General features: G+C 31.0%; 1 protein-coding gene across 1 annotated transcript in view; it reads right to left on the bottom strand.

Annotated features, from left to right (window-relative positions):
- LOC134697158 (lysosome membrane protein 2-like) overlaps window positions 1–14,940 on the bottom strand; it is a 29,557-nt gene that overhangs the window by 4,455 nt on the left and 10,162 nt on the right. Inside the window, exons 2-12 of the mRNA XM_063559232.1 lie at window positions 12,372–12,532; window positions 11,799–11,943; window positions 10,407–10,622; window positions 7,948–8,039; window positions 6,949–6,998; window positions 5,328–5,397; window positions 3,878–4,056; window positions 3,028–3,146; window positions 1,971–2,044; window positions 1,329–1,383; window positions 349–507 (exon numbers count right to left, since the gene is read on the bottom strand). Coding sequence (XP_063415302.1) covers window positions 349–507; window positions 1,329–1,383; window positions 1,971–2,044; window positions 3,028–3,146; window positions 3,878–4,056; window positions 5,328–5,397; window positions 6,949–6,998; window positions 7,948–8,039; window positions 10,407–10,622; window positions 11,799–11,943; window positions 12,372–12,532 — 1,320 coding nt within the window. The remainder of the gene's footprint in view (window positions 1–348; window positions 508–1,328; window positions 1,384–1,970; window positions 2,045–3,027; window positions 3,147–3,877; window positions 4,057–5,327; window positions 5,398–6,948; window positions 6,999–7,947; window positions 8,040–10,406; window positions 10,623–11,798; window positions 11,944–12,371; window positions 12,533–14,940) is intronic.

Below are 14,940 nucleotides of genomic sequence, written 5' to 3'. Positions count from 1 at the left end.
ACTGACGGGCAGACAGACTGACGGACAGACAGAGTTAAAACAGTATACCCCCCCTTTTTTAAAGCGGGGGTGTAATAAAGACATGTTTCATTGAAGTTCTGATTAAGACTGTGTTTGGCTTTGCAAGAATTATGAAGGTATGTATTTTAAATAAATTTATATATGTTCATTAATAAGACTGTTGGTTTTCTCTTTTGAATTGTTATATACAACTTAAATAATGTTAAAACACCTATAGCAGTCACTATGGTGATAAGCTACTGAGATCTATACACATGATACATGTGTTCATGTTATTGTTTAAAAAGTTAAAAAGACAAAAAATACAATTCATTTGAGTATTCTTACCGTCTGACTAGTTTTTACTTTGACAAACCAAAACGCTGCACCAATGATGAATAATACTCCTAAAACAATCAAACCATACTGAACTGCCTGTGTAATATGCACGGGTGTCTGCACAGCTGATTTAAAGTCTTTGGCAGACTTATCATCAATTTCAGCACTCTAAAATGTAATAATAACAGCATTCAATACACCAGTCTGTAGTTGTTTTTTAATGAATGAGTTACTGGTTGACCAGATTGAACAAAAGGTTCTAACTGTGACATAATAGCATAATCATTGTTTCAGGACATGTACTGGAAAGGCAACAAATTCACAAGTTGTCTATTTCATGTGGATAGGTTATCAAACTATATATCCATCATGTATTGTGGGTTTTTGTCATTTATGATGGCTGTACGTTTGTCTACAATTGCCTTTATCCACTTCATTTGAACTTTGTATAGTTTGGATAGTTGTCTAATTGGCAATTATACCACATCTTCTTATTTGTATACAAGTCAAAACATTACTGACTAGAAAATGTATTCATTAAACCTAAAAGCAAAAACATTAGACAAATACATGTATCTCATATCTTTATGTGTTATGGACATTAAGGATGATATTTGATAGATTAGTAATACTTTGGAGAAATGGAGCCTATAATTTTCAATACCAGCTTGTAGAACTTGTATAATTTATAATTGTGAAAATAATACCTATTTACACAATCCTGTTCTAAACTCTATGCTATCTCCATCTACTTATGCTGGTACTATTTAAAGATAATGTTTTAAAAAAGACTAGGCATACACAGGGGCGGATCAAGCCATTTTAAAAAGGGGGGTACCCAACCCAGGACAAAGGGGGGGGTTCCAACTTTATGTCCCCATTCAAATGCATTAATTGTTAAAAAAAAGGGGGCGTTTCAACCCCTGGAACCCTCCCCCTGGATCCACAACTGATACAAGTTTTATATACATAAATAAATGGATACAAACCTCATTTAGCCATAACACCGGATACACTATGTGATCTTTTATCTTTAATGTTTGGCTGAAATTAACAACATTTACATACACATCTATCAAGTATACAAAAATATAACCAGAATCAAACATCCTTTTAGATTAAATTCATACATTGTCAACCCTTTAACAATAAGAAAAACAAAATAAATATTCTTTTAATGTGACTGCCATTATAGTAGTTTAGTGGCCTTTCCTTTATCAAGTGTTTGATAAGAGAGCTGTAACATTAATGTATAGATATACAGCACCAAGCAGATAATATTTCATCATATTCAGGATAAGGAAAAAGATATTTTGTTATTAACCCCTGCCCAACACAAGAACTTTTAAGAATCTTTCATGTAACTATACATATATTAACAGAAGATATTTGCTGACACACACCCCAAACACAAAGATGTATTTTGGATTCTGATTTTTCTTCTAAATCAAAAATGCAATGCTCTTTACAAAGAAGCTACCATATATGACATGTCTTCAGTATGCCATGCTGTTATTAAATCTGTGAGCCCCTGCAACCCTCTGCCAGAAGGTTACAATTTTTTTTTAAAGTCAGCTCATTTTTCTACATACCGGTAGTATTGTTTCAGGTATTAGTGATTTTATACTTACGTAATGTGGGATACATTTCTTAAATATGCATTAACTTGAAGTTTCTTCTGAGCATTCATTACTACTCCTGTATTCTGAAAACCATATTTAAAATCAATATGTAATTGTTTTATAAGAAATGAAAAATAAAAAGGCTCCTTTAAATGCAAATTATAAAATTTAAATGAAAATTTTTGTTTTTGCCTCCTCTCAAAAAAAATCATCCGTTAACCCTTTCCTCCATTGAAATTTTTGTTTTGCATACTTCATTCGCAAAGGATTTTTCAAATAAACATTGAAAATATGCTTTGAAGTATTAATGCATTGCGAAAAAAAAATATTCCATTAAATAAATTTTAGTCTGATATTCTTATGAATATCCTCTTATATTCCATACAAATTTTATAAAGTCTGATGCAGACACTTTGTAGTCAAAGAATTTCAATTTAGGTACTAAACAGGCGTCATTATGGAGTAAAGGGGGTGGCGTCAAAAGGCATCATTATTGAGGAAAGAGTTAAAGTAAGAACCTTTGTTCTTGAAGACAGTATTTTATTTGAACCCTTCCCCTCTACACAAATAATCTCAATTAAAGTCAATATTTTATGAAGAGAGGTCATACCAAAAGGGGAACTACTCTAAAATAATGTTTTAAGCAATGACAGCATTAAAACTGTCTACTGTGAAAGTACTTTTATTTGTGGAGATCAATATTCATGGTTTTTCGTGGATGGCATTAGCCACAACCTTAAGTGTCAAACAAAGTATTACAACTGTTGTCCAAATTAAGACTTGTAAAGATCACAATTTAGGTTTGACTAAATGGATATGGGTATGCCTTATATAATCTAGATTACTTCAAATAACGGCAAATGCACAATGATCTGCAACAGGATTGAACCAACAGTAAATTGCATTTCAGTTTAAAGTAACATTTCATTAAAAAACTGAGAATTCTAAATTAATATTTTATTGAATGGTAAAAACAGTATAAACTCCAGAATTAATAAAATACATAGTTATAAAATATTTTCCCTACATTTTCATGATTTTGTGAATTGGATATTGAAATACTTACAGGTTCAATATCTAGTATTGTTTGGTGTTCTATCTTATTTGGATTTAATCCATATACAGCATCTTGTACCACAGGGTCAGCGTATAGGAAATGTGGAAGAGACATTACAACAGGAGCACCTAAAAATACAAGTTTCAATAAACTTCTTCAAATGGAAATTTGCTATTCTACCATCTCCAAATTACAATTGTATTTCTGCAAAAAACATAATTACATTAGAACAAGAATGTGTTCATAGTAAAACTGAGAATGGAAATGGGGATTGTATTAAAGAGACAACAACCCGACCATAGAAAAAACAACAGCAGAAGGTCACCAACAGGTCTTCAATGTAACTAGAAATTCCCGCACCTGGAGGCATCCTTCAGCTGGCCCCTAAACAAATATATACTAGCATAGTACATGTATGCCCCACTTGACTATCATTATTTATGTTCAGTGGACTGTGAAGTTGGGCTCAACACTCTAATTTGGCAATTAAATTAGAAAGATCATGTTATAGGGAACATGTGTACTAAATTTCAAGTTGATTGACTGTAAAAATGATGTATCTTACTTCATAATAAAGTAGCTAAATGTGTCGATAATCATGTGAACATTTGTGAAGAATATTATCATATAACTATTTGGATGCAGTTATAATCATGTGATCATGTTGATACAGTTATTGACTTGTGACTGTTTGATACAGTTACAACCATGTGATTAATATCTAACTTAAAACTACATGTATGTTGTAATATAGACATGTAACTAAAATTTTGTAAGACCAAGAAACTAAGATTTTCTGAAAAGACTGTCTTTCCTCAATCCCCGAAAATTGGTATCAAACAAAATAAAAGATCAGTACCTTGTTTACAGGAACTAACATTGAGTAGACCTGATGGTAAACAAACACCGTGTGGTGTACAGAAACCTTCATTAGCAGGATTGTGGTTGTGATCTAAGAACACTTTTGGCGGGACGGTGAAACGTAGTAAATCTATGTCTCTTACTGTCTGCTCAGAATCAAATGTAGCATAAATAGATCTGTAAACAGAAGAAAAAATGTTTGAATTATCAAATGGATCTTACAGGCATGCATCATAACCATAAAGCGTGATTAAATTTTTATTTTTTTTTAAAACCCAGAAATTAAAAATATCATTTGAACATCACAATTATTTTCAAAAGATAACTGAATCTTCAATGATTTTCTAAAATATAAGCTTAGACATTTTTGGAAGACACAAATATATAAAATAGGTGAATGATCTAATTTGACCTGATTATGTTAACAATATTTGGTCTGATAAACCTATTTACATGATTTACAAAAGGAAATAGGTTTATCAGACTAATTGAGACAGCAACTCAATCATACAAAAAGCAAAATACATCTGGAGGTCAAATTACAGTCTTCATCAACTAAAAAAACATGGTAAACAAATCTTTAATATTCTACTGTCTATAAACTTATTTTCATGAGCGATTTTTTTTTCTCAAGGATTTAACAAACAGAAAAATAACATGAATATAAATAGTCTCTAAAATGTAAAACTTGGATTTTTCATTAAATCAAACTACATCAAGTTATTTAGAAAATCATGAAATTAAGTAGTTGCAAAGTGGTCTGCAATGGTCAAGAGAGTGTAATCAAATAAAATATTTACGAAAATAAGTTTGTTTACAGTATTTAAACACTGCCAATTACAACATAATTTAGATTTAACATAAGATTGACAAGTATTCTGACTTGTAGTTTTTAGGCTTAAATATATTTACACTTTTGTGGTTTTTAGCTAAATTGACTCCAAATAACCCTAGATCTATATCTGAATTCTGATGTTATGCATCAATCACTTTTTAATCAGGAAGTCTATTTTTTCAAAAATTGTGATGCAAAAGTTTGCAGGAACTTGCATATTTTTTGGAAATGGCAGAAAATTTGCAAGCATGTGTGAATATGTCTATGGTGCAAGAAGTTTTGATAAAAAAAATCCTTGAAACAAGAAAGGTCCATAGTACACAGATGCCTCTCTCGCACTATCATTTACTTTGTTCAGTGGACCATAAAATAAGGGTAAAAACTCCAATTTAGCATAAAAGTAGAAAGATCATATTACAGGAAACATGTGTACTACGTGTCAAGTTGATTGGACTTTTGACTTCATCAAAAACTACCTTGACCAAAAAACTTTAACCTGATAGTGCAACAGGGGAATGAATGGACTAACCAACAAACAAACAGAATAACATAGTGCCCCTAGGAAGGGAATAAAAAGTAATAAGCACTAAAAATAGTGGTTTACTGTCCTAACCTACAGATATCTGTAGAAAACAAGTATTTTCTGTCATCCTTCTGCACAAAGGGTGGAAATAATGTACCATCTGAAAAACAGAAACATTTTAATAGTATGAACTTTATCATATATTATATTTTGATATCAAGTCTTTCTTTCTTCCCTAACTTGTATGTTTAATATTGTAAATCCAGAATTTATCTTTTATTTCTGTATGGGAATCAATGTTTAGCTTATAAATCATTCAAATTTGTAAGTAGAAAACATTTTAAGATCTGAAAAAATTGTCAAAGAGAAGGTTGAAAAAAGTCATGTTCATAAATAGTAAGTTTTTTGGAGGCAAAAAATACGGTAATTCTCATCAAACTAAACCTACTAAAAAAACATAAAAAATTATGCTTTTATAGTCGTTTTCAGATAAATGGGTCAACTGACATTAATGACTCCATAAGTTCTTCAGACCAGAACAAGCTGAGATCTCACAAACATGTTTAACCCCGCCGCATTTTTGCACCTGTCCCAAGTCAGGAGCCTCTGGCCTTTGTTAGTCTTGTATTATTTGAATTTTAGTTTCTTGTGTACAATTTGGAAATTAGTATGGCGTTCATTATCACTGAACTAGTATATATTTGTTTAGGGGGCCAGCTGAAGGACGACTCCAGGTGCGGGAATTTCTCGCTACATTGAAGACCTGTTGGTGACCTTCTGCGGTTGTTTTTTTATTTGGTCGGGTTGTTGTCTCTTTGACACATTCCCCATTTCCCTTCTCAATTTTATTTGTTGTTAGAAAGTACATTCTGAGTAACAAGTTTTATTGTCAACATGAATTCAATGTCTAATATATGGAGTCAACTGCTTTGGGGCTTTTTAACTTTACTACTAACGATTTATTACATATATATACATATAGGAATTGTGCTTGATATTCATATGATGAAGACATAATCTTTCAATCAGTTTAATTGAAGTTTGGAGCTGACATGTCAGTAACTGCTAGTACTTTGTTTTTTTTGTTTTGTTTTTTTAATATTAAACATATTTTATTAACAATCACCTGTTACATCAACCCTCAGTTGCCCAGGGAAGCAACTAAGGGGGCCCAAATTTTTACAGCCTCATTTGTCGGGGGAAAAGCAAACATATACATTGAGCTGCAAAATTTTCCAATTTTCAAGGCATCTAAATTCAAGTGCAACATAGACATTGAACTGCAAAATTTTCTTATTTTCAAGGCAGCCAAGTGCAACATATACATTGAGCTACAAAAGTTTCTTATCATCTACATCCGATTTCACCCCGGATAGATGCACGCTTGATAAAACTAGTTGATCTAGCGAAACATTGCATTTATTTTCATATGATTTTGTAAATATTTTGAACATTCTTATATTTACATACTAAATAGTGTGTTAAAATTACATTGTTAGGCAATCTATTATTTTATTTGTGTAATTGAATTAATCTCTGTACTGATTAATCCACACTCCCATAGATTTGTATGTCATGTGCTGCTCTTATAGGCACTTATATGTATGTTATTTTATATATGTTTTAAAAAAAGAAATCAATTCAAAGTTATTTTAAATGTTATGGATACTGTCCTAATGTAAATTTAATCCTGAATTCTAACATGTCTTACCTGATCCGTTTATTACATTACATGTCTCTGTGGTCCAATATGGTAAGATGCTGAAATACACAAAATAATGACTTTAACTGTCATAAAATGTTCACAGGGGGTCTCATTAGGGGGTTCTGATCCCGGATCCCGCTTACTGTTTTGTCAGATTACCGTATCCTGCTTACACTATATACGTAAGCAATTCTCATTTTTTTGTCATTTCCTGGGTCCTGCAAAACCTCTTTTCCCGTTTTCACGACACAATAATTTGACTTTCACATGTCATGCAGCAAAAAATCGGCAATTCCACGTCACGCTTACACCCCAATGAGACCCACTTCACACAGATTGGTTCATGAAAATATCACTTTTTCAACAAATTTGAATGAGAAAAAAAAATCTTCAAAATATCTGTATTAGTCAAGTAGCTTGAGATGGGAAATTATCACATAGAAAGTAAAAGAAAACTTTAAGAAAATAGCAATAACTGACAGGACTGGAAATGAGTACACATGGATTTTCTAAATTTTTCAAAACTTCAAATATCTAATCTTCCACTAAAAGTACAGTATCTACATTTGTCTGGTATGCACAATTTTAATCTAGGTATTCATGGTGAGTTTTATTTATACATATGAAAGTCATAACTATTGAAGTAAAATAGCTGTATCAGATCAATCTGAGAAATGACCTGTTATAAAAAAATTACCAACTAAACATTGGCAAATTATTACAGGTTTAGTGCATTATAAACTACTCATTACACATACTTTAATATTCTTCAATAATATTCACATTGAGATGTGAGTTAGAACCCTGCATGGGGCAAGGTCAAAGGCACTCCACTACAAACTTAATTAGCTAGGATTGTCAGTTTTCCTACAGAATTCAGTAGTTTTCTAAAGACACTTCATCTTCCTCCACCAACCAAAACAGACCCCCACAATTTAGCATAATAGAGTTGAAAGTGGCATTAATCACCAATCAATCAATAATATTTAAAGATAACTATCTTACCTCATATTGTTCCAAGATTTTATAAAAGCAAAGTTGTCTGCACCCTTTACTCCAGAATATATACTATAAAGTCCATCATCAGAACCGTTTTGCTATTAAATAAGAAATAAGAATTTTTTATAGCTTTATTCATTTATTTTACCTGAATTGAAGAAAGGCAAATATTCTGAATTGAAGAAAGGCAAATATTTAACTTTTGCTCAGGGTAAAATATTTGTCATAAACATGATAAAGGGCCAACCTATGGTAAAATCACGATATATTCAAGCCCCCATGAATTATTTCATTTCTAATAGGACAAATACAGCAATTGTTTTAGATTGAAGCGCTCTAGGTGAAACCATTCCCATAAATAAACGCACAATAAAATTGATGTACAAGAACGAATCAAACTGAATAAGTGACATGCTTAAACTATTTATAATAACATATTTAGATAGGTTTGGATGAATATAATAATAATTGTACTTGTATGTCTTATATGTACACACAAATGGCTTATATCACATTTTAGCATTGTTTGTTTACGTTTTCTTGTTGTGATGATTTTCGGTTTTACAAAGCATGTATTTTCCCGTAAAATGCTTATATTCTGACGTTATCGTTCTATGACGTCATGTAGCTCATTCATTAAAAAGCATATGACGCGGGAGTACGATTGGAACAGCCCAAACAATATATTCATATTTTACCACAGGTGTGCACTCAAAGGGTTTGAAGGAAGTCATGTTAGAATTGACATTAATGTTTAAAACAAACAATCACTGTGAATTATCACTAATAAAATGGATTTTTTAAGGAAAGGAAAACTTTTTTTAAACACTTTTAAAAAAATTTTGTACTGGTTAATTTTATTAGATACTGATCATGAATTAAGAAGCCTTTTTTGTTGAATAAACGAAATGTGACTTTTTTCCCTAATGATTCTGGTGATATTAAGCATTCCTGTCCACAACCTAAATTCCAGGTCCTACTGTTACTTAAAATATTTCATAATTCAGTAAGATACAAAATTAATGTGCTTTTGGTATAAGGTTAGCTTATGGTTGATCATGATGAATGTAACTGTCTTGTATATTATGAATTCAAGTAATCTTTTGGTTTGTTATTATTTTTTTTTTTGAGGGGGGGGGCATGATATTGGAGAGGGTGTCACTGTGGGTGGGTGTGTTGTCTCAACGATTAGAAATTCATTGGTATGCCATGATTATCTCAGGGCTAACACTTCTTCAGCTCCATTTTAAAAGTCCCCTAGAGCTTGTGTTACAAGCTTGCTTACATTGTATCATATCTAGTTGCAATATTTGTGAAAAAAAAAGTAAAAATCTTCCAGCTATTTATATTTGGCCCTTCAAAATTGAGAAAAAATACCCCTTGAAATTGCAGTAATATGTTTACACTTTAAAAACATCTACATGTATTATCAACATGTATTACTGATAAAGAAAGTTAATGTCATACTGAATTGTATTTTGACATTAAAATTTGTCAAAAAGTAATTTTTAGTTTCTGTATCAAATATTTTCTGCTTTTCTTTCTTTTCCATTTATCTTTTTTGTTTTCAATTCTAATGTTTATATATCATAATCATCGATGTATTTTGTCACCTGCCTGGAATATTATTTTTTTTTAGGTATTTGATGGTCAAAACCAAGGAATTACCCATATCTGCTCCCCAAATCTGATTTGGTATTGAAATTATCTTCATTTCAGGCATCCATTGTTTTTCAATGTTGTTTTTGTCAGTCAGATACAATTTTACTCGAATTTACACATTACTTGTTGGCGATTATTGGTATAAAGGTAGTGGTTGGCCAAATGAACATCGCTTTCATGAATAAAAAAAATGAAAATAAGTTTTGAGATCGTTTATTTTGTTTTTTGGTAATAAGGTTTGCAAAGTTAATTTTTATTTTCTTTCAAGTCAAAGGTCCGTCCGGTGTAGCTAGTAACCAAGACGAAGTCTCATTGCAATGGTGGAAGGTCACAGACCTCGGACCACCTCTGATTCGAACCCCTAGGAAAATCAAGTATAATTTAAGATGATTCTTTCGAAAAATACAAACATAAATTAAGACAGCATACAGATGGCTAGAGAACACAATGGATTGCTGTCTCATTTACATATACCTGATAACTCCTTTTATTTATAGGGGGTCCCATTGGGGGGTTCCGATCCCGGATGCTGTTTACTGTTTTGTTAGATTTCTGTATCCCGCTTACACTATGTGCATAAGCAATTCTCTTTTTTTTTGTCATTTCCCAGGACCCACAAGACCTCATTTCCTGTTTTCACGACACAATAATTTGACTTTCACGCTTACAAAAAATCGGCAATCCTGCATCACGCTTAGAGCCCAATGAGACCCACTTTATATCTATTAAATTATGAGGAAAATATTGTATAAAAGCAACTGAAAATCCATCTTAATGTACAGCAAAAAAACAACACAACTTACATTATAAAATAATCCAAAATGGTCGTCTAAATCTAAAGGATGTCCAATTTTTTTTGCAAAGTCGAGAACTTTCTTTAAGAGATTGTCTTCATATCCCCAAAGAATATCTTTTATAGAAAGAGTCAAAAATAGCTCCTCATCATTTGCAAGTGTTAATACAAGTTCCACTAGTTCTTGTATGAAACCAAATTCTCGTCTTATAAGCTCAACAACTGTCTGAAAAATAAGGTAAAGGATATTAAATGCTGTTAACTCAGAAACTATTGTGTGTATTTATTATTGCGATTTTGTCTTTTTAGACTAAAATGTGATTTTAATATTTGAGATATTGAGAAAAATCATGTTTAAATCATTTTTTTTAATCAAAATGTGAGTTTAAATCATTATAATTATAACCCTGCTTCATTTTTTGCAATAATAAAAACATTCATTAATTTCTTAATTTACAATACTTGGATACATACACAATGAATCTAAGATATTATATAAAGGAGGAAAAGAAGTACACATATTGCCTACAGTATATATAACAAATATAGTATTATATTACAGGTATTATATTCTATGGTTTCCATCTAAAGATTAGGGACTAGAAACGCTCCAATTAGAAAATGACATTACTTACCATGATCATTTCAATATTAACATTGTCATTCAAGTATTTTGATAAAAAAAAATTGAAATTTCTCATCCCATCATTCTGATCAACAGTTTTATTTTGTCAGATAAATATATAGATCCTTTAACATGTTTAACAGTATTAAGGGCATGTATACAATACAGTTTGGATCCCATAGTGATTTTTTTGGCAAAAAGTGTTGAGGAAAATCACATTTTAAATTAGCTACATCAATACCTCCCCTGTACCCTATCCCCTTAAGAAACCACATAGTGAATGTTATTTTTTACTGGCAGAAAAACTAAGTCGATTTAAAGGTAAAATACAGATAAACAGGATTTTATTTTTACTAAAGTCACTTCTGGTTATATATCTTATGATCATAAAAAAGCTTGTCAAAGTTTGGTACAAATATCAATGAATAGAGAATAGTGTAAGATAATTATCAAAATTTCAAAAACTTGAACCACAGAGTGAACATTTGTTGTTCATTTCTTGGAATGAAGAATCACTATGTCACGTTTTTGCAACGAAAGTTGCAGAATCACCAACAATCACCTGTCACAAAAATCCCAACCATAAATGATTCCTTATTACAGGTATGAAATCATATTAAAGATTTCTCTAGAAATAATGATTTTTTGTTGTTGATCAGACACCATACATAATAAACTATAAATTAAATTGAAAATGGAAATGGGGAATTGTCGAAGAGACAACAAAATGACCAAAGATCAGAAAACAGCCGAAAGCCAACACCTATATGTACATACTATCATGGGTAAATTAACTGTTGTAAATGTGTCAGTTTGTGGTCCAGCAGATTTCTCTCTTTCAAAATTAAATGATCTTTTTTCTCTGTAACTAATTGTTCCATCTTTATCATTCCAGGTGAAGTTACCTTTCTGTCTGTGTTCTCTGGAAAATAACAAAATTTAATATTTAAGGTGGTACCCAACACTTTCACTAAAGTTAATTCGGTTCGTTTAATTTTCATAAAATATTTCATGTAGATTTCTTCGTCAAATATAAAAGCAATACTTGCCAATACTTTTACTGACCATCATTATAAAGTATAGAATTTTCAAGGAAAGGTATCAAGCTTGAAAGTAGCGTCCATACTTTCCCAAACTGTTCATGGTTTGATCTCTCAGATAGTTAGGAAGTACATGTATGGAGCATTTTATTAATACATGTAGCATTATCAGTTTTTTTTGGTCACATTAAAAATGTTTCCCCAGTAACCCAATAAGCATGTTCAGTTTTCCAAAATATTGCATGCACAAAAATAAACAAGGACAACTAAATTCAACCAATCAAAGAGCTTATACAGTGATTTCTGTTACCTGAATGTGTATGGGCCTTTCTGTCTTAGTGCTGGTTTTGCACCATTCTGTACTACCTCTAAAGGGTTCAGTAGGTCAAACACCCATATTTGGAAATAAATCGGAACAGGAGGAGCTGACCATGCCTTAAAGCTTGCTGAACCTTCTTTTAATGGAATTTGCTGCAAAAAGAAATTATATATGGTGATCACTATATACATGTATCATACTCATGATACTTAAGTAATACATTTGTACTGATTTTTCATTACTTAAGTTACAGTTCATGCATGTTCAGATTTACCTTAATTAACTTATGGTACATCATTCAAGTATTCATTTTTATACACATACATGTAGTTTGGTCTATATGTTTTATTATTTTCATGATTAAGCCAGTAAATGACAATGTATATATGAACATTACATTTAGGTTTTGCTACTAGCACCTTTTTTACACTAACTAGCTATAGTATCACATTTTTTGTTTAAAAAACAAAATACATCTAATAAGTAAAAAGTAAACCAGCTTATTTATGAAGATTTCTGTTTATCTATGATCTAGGTTTTTTTTAAATTACAGTATGTACATAAATTTTGTAGTTTGGTGTATATATATATATTGACCATTATCATGATTAATCCAAATATAATTTTCTGCTGAACTTGAAATTTCATTCTACATTTATCCTGTTTATGTTTCAGAAATGGTTTACAAACTAATGCACTGTAATTTATTTCATTAATGAAAAATATAAGTTTTCAATTGATTATCAGATGCACATCTGAACAATTATTAGTCTCTTTAGTACACGTAGTAATGGAAATATATACTTGTATACAGGACTATTCCTTAAGAATGTGAACCACACAACATCAGCTTGGATTTTTGTTCTCATAGACATCAATTCAGTACATTTCTGTAGTTAAGTTTAGAAATAATTCAGAAAACTCAGTTTTGAACTGCAACAAGCAAAGTTGATTTTAAAAGAACTTAGTTATTCTTATGACATTTTAGGTTCCTTGTGGTTAAATTGATTCTTATGTATTCAAGTAGTCATACATCTTTTGCTTTCAGGTTTTTGGGTTTGAGCTTTCTTGTTGAGGGTAAATTCAGAAAAGGGCTTTTGACACACCATATTTATAAAGTTTCTTCATTTTTTTTTTTAACTTTTCTCATGTTTCTAGCATTAAACTGCCACTATCTTTTAATATATTCAAAGTACATGTGTAATATATTTTAGTCCAAGCTTAAAACTGATGCACTTTTATCACATCCTGTTGTTTAAAATATTCACAAATTAACATTTGGAGGCAGCAGCCAAGTTAATTTTTTTGTTTTCAGTAACTCTAACCTTCCTGCATGTCCTGTTGTAGAGTTGGTATACAATTACTTATTGTTTTCTGTTATCATTATCTATTATACATGTACTTATTTTTATAATAGTCTTTTTTTGCAATCTATTAGTCCATTGGCATTGAAAGGTGAAAGTTTACGAGCTTTAATTAAAATAAAATAGAACTAAACCTTGACACATGATGTAAATGTATATCATGTACATAGGATTCCCATGTTTGAAACCTTGACAATATTATTGTCTGGTTTTTAGTTTACTTTGAAAAAATGTTAAAATGTATAACTACATGTAAATTATATATGTCATACATGTATATGTAGTATAGACGGAAGCAAGTTAACTCGTACCAATGGAAACTCGTACCATGTTAACTCGTACCAAAAAAGTTAACTCGTACCACTGGGATGTCATACCACTGCAAACTAGTACCATCAAAAATATATTAAAAATTACGAATATTTTATGTTATTTTTTTTGTAAACTTAATAAAATTAATGTTGAATAGACCACTTTCGAGTTCATCCGTCACCGGCAAAAATTCGTCAATTATACACGCCTTTATGACGTCATTTACCAGATAGAGGGGCTGGCCTGTATCCCTGCACTATTTACGTTCATCAAGCGTCTTAGTGATCGTCTTTGTGCAGCATAAACTAGAAATAATGGTTGCTCTGTAGGTACTTACTGACATTTCCCTAATGACAGCAGTGTTGATTGTCAATTTTGAAAATTCAATTTGCCGAATAATTCGTACAATATAGAATTATAGTTTTCCAACCACTCGCTCAACATTGGAAGGAAGTGACGACACCCCTAAACGCACAAATGACGATGATAAAGGCGCGTATAATTGACGAGTTTTTTCCGGTTACGGATGAACTCGAAAGTGGTCTATTACTTGAATTTTATACTGGATTTTATAGACAAAAATACGAATGTTTTTCTAAAAAGCTTTATTTTGAAGCTGATATTTCAAAGAAATTATAATCCAGAAGAAAGAAAAAACATGGCTTTGACCTTAAGTTGTACATTTGTATATCTATATCCAAATTAAATTAATTAATGCTGTAATCCATGATCACAAATTGAATGCTATGTTTACAATTGAAGAAAGCCATGTGCTTTTTGGCGGGAAAATTCGGGAACAGGAAACGGTTACATTGTTATTTATAAAAAGTAAGAATTTCATTTTGGAAATCATTTTGATTAAGTGCTAGGATTTATTCATGAAA

This window comes from Mytilus trossulus, chromosome 14 (assembly GCF_036588685.1).
Source record: "Mytilus trossulus isolate FHL-02 chromosome 14, PNRI_Mtr1.1.1.hap1, whole genome shotgun sequence".
Classification (NCBI taxonomy): Eukaryota; Metazoa; Mollusca; class Bivalvia; order Mytilida; family Mytilidae; genus Mytilus; species Mytilus trossulus.
This window is presented reverse-complemented; position numbering and strand designations above follow the sequence as displayed.